The following is a 7,007-nucleotide window of genomic DNA, read 5'->3' on the forward strand; positions in this document are numbered from 1 at the left end:
CGAGGATTCCAGGAAAGAGGCTTAACGGCAAGGTAAGCTTAACGGCAAGGCTGTTTGAAAGGATGATGGATTTCCAACTGTCAATTTCCAGCCAAATACTAGTCTCTCAGTTCAGTACTCGTGCAGGTGTAGTTGTGTCCACACTTGTTTGCCAGAGGGTATTCTCCTTAGAGAACAACTGCAAACTTCCCACCAAGTCAGAGGAAGAGAGGAACACCGTTCTGAGGTACTTTGCATCTTAAATATAGAGTGTTCATAGTAATGAACATGATTTCTGTTCTTACAAGTTTGACTTACGAACAACAATCTTAGACAAGCAGTATTCTTCTCAGTTGCACATTGACAGTGATTTTTGTTGGCTATTAGGTCACTTGGGAACTCTGAATGCCTTACGATCAGTTATATTGCATAACCAATCCTTAAGAAATATTTGGTTCATAGTAAATGAACTGTTCCTTTTTAATTGCCAAACTTGTTCCTCAGAAGTTTATGGTAGAAGGAGATGTGGTAATTAGCATTATGCAGAAAGGATTTCTGAGGCAGCAGAATGCTGCCTTGAAACTTAAACAATTTGCTAAAACTGAAGTGAGTTACTCGGATCACTTGCTCTGCGCACAGGCATCTAATTGACCTTCAATTTGAATTGCGGTCCTACCACTGGTATGCCATATAGTTTTGGGAAATGTTCTTAATTTCTCTGGGCCTCAATTTCTTCACCTGTAAATTCTGGATGGCACCTGGTTCACAGGGTTATGAGTAGAAATAACTTTGTGCATCTAAAGCACCCGCCTAACCCATCGCAGGCACTTACTAAATGGTAGTTATCACCATTGCTATCACAGTACAGTCAGGTAGGGAGGAGTCACAAGTCCCAAGCTAAAAACGTTTGAAAATTATTCAGGCATTAGTTACACAAAAGTAAAATTATACAAGGGTGTGTAATAATTATTCTGCCCTAGTAGATTTGTGCAGTTGCTTGAGCACCTAACTTTGTAATTCAGGTCCTAGGAAGAACACAGGTCCCATATCCCTAAAAGTCTGTTTCCCTTATAGATAGAGGCACTTCACCATTTGCCAATTTGCAGTGTCTGGCATCCAGGTGATTTTAGCTTAAAAGATTGAGAGAATAGGATTCTGAGCATATCAGACCACTAGTCACAAGTAGTGGGAAAGCATCACTGTCTTTCAGCTGTTTAGCTCCAGACAGTGTTTGTGATTATTTGGATATACTTACGAATAGTGTTGATCTGAAAAGCAGCAGCAGAATTGAGACATGTCCACAGAGAAAGTGGTTACTTCATATTGTATTATTGTGAGGTCAATAAGTTATTCAAGTTAAGAACCTGCTGGTCGAAGGACACTTATTTGAACCTTTCATGTGTAAAGGCCAACGTAAAAATATCCACTTAGATTTTCTAAGTTTATTTTTAGACATGTTAACAGTTGTGATTACTTATATTCTACTTTCAGATACATTTATTCCAAGAAACTGTTTGAGGTTCACATTAACTTGATGTAGCCTTTTCTTTTTGAGCAGATCCTTTTTCCCTTTCTCTTCATCTTTCTCTGCTTTCTGCCTCTCCTGGTATTTGTCCATGGTGAAGATAGTAAACAGCTTAAATTCCTTGTAATTAAGACGCTTTTGTTGGGGAAAAGAAAGAAAAATTATTTCAGGAAGGATTTGATATTTTGTTTCAGATGACAGCAGGATGGTAATCATTTCTCATTTAAAAACTTGGACACTTGAAGAGGCTCAGTAATTAGGACATAATTATAGTCTGATTGTAGTCTAGGAGCCGGGAACAGAGAGTCTATTGTAGACTTGAAAGCAACCGTGGGTCACTTTCTTACTTCTGCTGCGTCCAGTCTAGACGCTTTAAGGCAGCACCCATCTTTTTCAACCTTAGCTCCCACTTGCTTCCCCAACATAGACTTCCTCTTTTGTTTTTTTTTTAAATTAAAAAAAATTTTTTTTAAGTAGGCTCTATGCCCAGTGTGGAGCAAGAACTCACAACCCTGAGATGAAGAGTCCTGTGCTCCAGCACCTGCGTCAGCCAGGCGCCCCACAGGCTTCCTCTTTATCTAGGCAGAATCCGGGGTCTTCACCAGAGCTGTTTTCTCTTAGGATTTTGCTCATGTGTTCCCACCTAGACTTTCTTCCTCTCCACTTACTTAAATCTATAAACCCTTCCCCCAACGTTAACCCCTGCCATATTAATATATTTCCTTCTCTAAACTTTTAAACAAAATTTTCTTCTCTAAGCTTCTGTAAGTTTGCATCCATATTATATGCTGTGACACTTAGTCCTCTCTCTTCACAGGTCTATAAATCTCTTCAGTTTTTTCTGATCCCAGTGCCATGACATGCTCGAGCAGGTTTTCCCCATCTGTGTCTACAGTAGAGAGTAGGACATTCTCTCTGCCTTTGGACAGAGAGGCTGCCAGGTCACACTTAAGGAATCTGCACTTACACGGTCACCTGTGATGTCAAAGTCATGGTAGAGCTCTTTGAGGTCCTGTTTCTTAATATTGAAGAGAAAGTTGTACATGTGGAAGTTGTCTGGACCAATTCTCAGCTCCCCGTCCAGGTCAAGCAGCTCAAAGACAGGCCGGGAATGGCGGAAGATAAATTGCTCTTCCAAGTGGTTCTATTGAGAGAAATACATTATACAAGGAACAGTGTTGTTGGTGCTACTTTCTAAACTTGGGCTGCATGGGGCAACTGGGTGATTCAGTTGGTTAAGCGTCTGCCTTCTGGTCAGGTCATGATCCCAGGATTCTGGGATCAAGTCCTGCGTCCAGCTCCTTGCTCTGCGGGGAGCCTGCTTCTCCCTCTGCCTGCTGCTCCCCCTGCTTGTGCTCTTTCTCTCTCTCTTTTTTTCTCTTTCTGTCAAATGGATAGATAAAATTTTTTTTTTTAAGTTTCTTAAAATAACTAACTAACTGGGGCTGCATCAAGACAAGTATATTCACTTATCCATTTTCTAGAGAGCTAAAAGTAAAGGCAAAATCCTAGCAGCTCAGGGCTGAAAGCCTTCTATGGTCAATATATCAAGTCCTGCTTCAGCATCTGCATTTGAGGGGAACTTAAGCCACCTGCTGTGATCAATTCTGCCAGACAGAACCCTTGTCACTAGAACGCATTTCTCTACATTCGGTGAAAATCTACTTGTGAAACATCATGGTAAGGTGATAAGATCCTGAAGACATGCTTCCTTTCTGAGTGGGAAGTAGGTAAATACACACTGGAAGTATGTGTAAGGTAAGGTAGGAACCCAAAGAAGAACAGTTCTCATCATCATCCATCCCCTTCAGAAAGTTCTCTGGGAAAAGCAATCACTGAGAGAGTGAGGCACTTGGGATTCCTGGTGGCTCTTGAAGCAGGGCAAGGAAGGGCGGGCCGAGGAGGGAAGCGATAGGGTGAGGTCTACAGAAAGAGGATGCAGGAGGGCTGAAGATGGGCAGCAGGGGCAGTGAGGCGGGGTGGTCCGCAGATTTCTAGGTTATAGATAGACTGTTGAGGAACCGCAAGTAGTTCTCGCCCCATTTTTTCCCCTTCCTGTTTGGAGTGAAAGGAAGACAAGTCTGATGTGATCTTAATTCACCGCTGCCTTTGGCAAGATGGTGACGGCGGCCAGGCTCTGACTCCTGTGCCCCAGATCCTGGCTTGTTACTCACCTGTTGTGCCAGCAGGATGCATACCAACATGTAGAACTGGTCAAAACCAATCTCGCCCGTAGCGTTCCAGTCCAGCATGTTAAACACGACCATGATCTGCGTCCGTTTCCAGCTGGTCACGTGGTGAAGGAAGTGATAGAACAGCACATCTGTTAAGGGGGGGATGAAGAGATGGGTTATTCTGAGAACCTTCCCGATGCCGAGCGAGCGGGAGCCACATAAACGGCAGTAACGCTGGAAGCTTGCTGACCCGGAAGAGGAACGATAACACTTCGTCTCTCGCCTCATTGCTATACCGTCCACAATTCCTCAAACCTTAACTGCCCCGGAGCCATGTGACAGCACCCTGTGCCCACACCCTGTGCCCAGATCTGTGGAGGATGAGACGGTGGGTTGGGCTCGGTTCCTGAGCCCAGCTCAAGTTCCTGACTGAGCCGGCAGGGCTGTGTCCGTGACCGATAAAAGCACGGAGTGCTCCTCATACAGGGGAGAGCTGAGTTCTCACTGGGGACCTAGGACACTTGCTTGGAGAACCTGAGTCTCGCCTGGGTCTTTCATTTGAGATCATGAAAACAGGAGAAACTTAAAAATCATTTCTATAAAAGTATCAGTATTCCTCCTGCTTACGTGAAGCACATGCCTTTGGCTATGGGGGAAAGGAGCAATCACGGCACCCCTTAGGTTCTAGATGCTTTAACTGCTGCATTCCACCGAACCCCGACACTCCTACAGGGAAACCGGTATCACACCCTTTTATAAGAAGCCTCAGATAGTAACAGGTCTATTTCAATGCTTCTCTAACTGTAATGGGCATACCATTCACTTGAGAATCATACACAAATACAGATTCTGATTCATGAAACCTGGCGTTGGACGGAGTCTACATTTCTCACAAGCTCCTTGGCGATGCTGGCCGGTGAACCCCACTTGGAGGGGGAGAGCTGGGATTCAAACGTCTGTCTGACACAGTCTTTCCACAGTGAAGCCATGTCTTTTGCAGATTAATTAATACATATGTATTCAATCATAGACAGAGAACAAATACCGTGGCTTAAACAGCAGGGAAGGTTTTTGCCAGAAATTCCACTCACTAATCATGTGTCTCGGGAAGTACAAGATAGAAGAAACCAGCACGGTGACACATTTANAGCACGGTTATACTGGTATGTGGCTTACGGATTGTATATGCAAATCACCCATGGTAACTTCAGGGTGGCTGAAGTGTAACTTTGTGTACATGCAATATCCCCTTGCCCACTGATTACAGAAACGATCTCCTGTGTTAATACATAAAAGCTACCTAGTTTGGCGTCCCAGCTGAAGCTAGCTAAGAGCATAGGGAACCAGTCATCACAATGTCATGATTTGAGCGGCCTCTGATGGTCTCAATGTTCCTTCCCTCTGCCCCACTAGGTATGGACATGTGGGAACAGCACATTATATATGTAACCATGACCTATGTGTAGTTGCTCCTTGAGAAATGTTTCAGTGTGGGACTTTGTAGCTACTTAGCAAATACTGTTTTTAAAGCAGCTGGCTCTGGCCCACTCATGTCTCCAAAGCCCTAAGTCACTGCCTCCTTGAAGGCAAAACTTAAGGCTATGCCTTCACTCTCTCACGGCACCATCCAGTCCCCTGGTGACCAGAAGACAGGAGCATGACTTCACCTCTCGGGGTTTGCATCATCGCAGAGTGAGGCAGTTACTAGGGAGACCAGACTTCTCAGCAAACATTCCAGTGAGACTGTGAGTGTAGGCCGTGGAGTCAGGAAGCCCTGGGTTTGTCCCAGCTCTTCTGGGTACAGCCGGGTGCCTTATAGTTATTAGGTCTGGGCTATTGCAAAGATTTGGTGACATTGTGTGTGAATCTCATGTCAAGAGAAAAACTGAGGCATGGAATTGTGAGAAAACGAAGGTGTCTTTATCATTTGGTAAAGATGGCATAAGCTCTTAAAAATCTTTGTGGAAGGGGAGCCTGGGTGGGGCAGTCAGTTGAGTGTCCAACTCTTGATTTTGGCTCCAATCGTGATCTCAGGGTCTTGTGATTGAGCTCCACGTCCGACTTCATGCTCAGCCGGGACTCTGCTTGAGAGTCTGTCTCTCCCTCTCCCTCTGCCCCTCCCCCACTCCTCCTTGTCTTCTCTCTCTCTCTCAAATAAAGAGGTCTTAAAAAAAATCTTTATGGAAGAAACTCCTTATTCACAAATGACATTTCCTTCTGATCACAATGAATGGATAGAATACTTTATTTATACCCAGTCCTTCAGAACAAAATAAACCCCAAAAAGCCTAAAGTATTTTAATTGGTCTTCCATTAGTTTGTGCATTCAAAGGCAGGGTCAAGATCATCAACACTTTTTGGTCACTCTCAAGTACCAAAAATTAGAAGGGATCTTGCAGATCATTGATTCAAACCTCCCACTTGACAGATGAGATATCTTGTTAGGGGGTCTTCAGGGTTAATGCCTGAATGAGGCTCAGCCCCCAGGGATAATTATAATAATAATAAACACTTAGTTCTTAACATGTGCCAGGCACTATGCTCCATCTCCACACATTATCGTATTTCATTTTTTCTTCCAACCACGAAGGGGGCTCTATTATTAGAAGCCTCATTTATGGATGAGGAAAATGACCCTTAAAGAGGATGACAACATGCTCTCCAAATCACCAAGGGGCACCAGGGCTCCCCCCAGAGCCTGTGGCCTTCCCCTCCTCACTCAACTGCCCCCGGTCTCAAGTCTCCGTTGGTGATTTCTCTCACTTCATTTAGAAGATAAAATACATTTGTGAGTAAGGTAGTTTCTGGTTCTGCGAGTTTCCCTGCACATTAGTTAAAAGCCAGGTAACAAGTCAGAGGAAGCCCTGCCAAACGCACTGACCGTTCAATGTGTTGTTGTGGTGTACGTCAAGAAGGTGAAAATATTCCAGCAAGGCCTTCACGTTCCTCACAGATAACAGGCAGTACAGCTTGTCCAGATAGAGGTACCACAGAAATGATCCTTGCTTCAGTTTCATTGTGGCTCTCATTAGGCTGAAGGCTCTGGTGACCTGGAACAGAAGAGAGTTCTGCCTTGGAACTAGAATGTTGGACAGAGAGAAGCTCTGGTAGTCAAGGCCTCCCTAGGCAGGAAAGCCATGGGAAGCAGCCGGTAAGAAACTGAAATTGCATCCTTCCAGCCCTCTGGTCTTGCTCAGGATTTATTATCTTTTTTTTTTTAAAAAGTGTTTATGTATTAAGAGAGGAGCATGCACGAGCAGGGGTGGGGTAGAGGGAGGGAGAGACTCTCAAGTGGACTTCCCACTGAGCACAGAGCCCAATACGGGGCT

At 44.4% G+C, this 7,007-nt stretch overlaps 1 protein-coding gene across 1 annotated transcript; it reads right to left on the reverse strand.

Moving 5' to 3' along the window:
• Window positions 1–1,453: 1,453 nt before the first annotated feature.
• Window positions 1,454–6,791, reverse strand: EFCAB9 (EF-hand calcium binding domain 9). Its single transcript, XM_002916918.4, has 4 exons — window positions 6,560–6,791; window positions 3,679–3,827; window positions 2,472–2,648; window positions 1,454–1,639 (listed from the first exon to the last, which is right to left on the reverse strand). Exons 1-4 carry the CDS (start codon window positions 6,705–6,707, stop codon window positions 1,454–1,456), a joined length of 660 nt encoding a protein of 219 aa, XP_002916964.2. The 5' UTR covers window positions 6,708–6,791.
• Between the last annotated feature and the right edge of the window lie 216 nt (window positions 6,792–7,007).

The sequence above is a fragment of the Ailuropoda melanoleuca genome, chromosome 3 (genome assembly GCF_002007445.2).
Source record: "Ailuropoda melanoleuca isolate Jingjing chromosome 3, ASM200744v2, whole genome shotgun sequence".
In the NCBI taxonomy this organism is placed as follows: domain Eukaryota; kingdom Metazoa; phylum Chordata; class Mammalia; order Carnivora; family Ursidae; genus Ailuropoda; species Ailuropoda melanoleuca.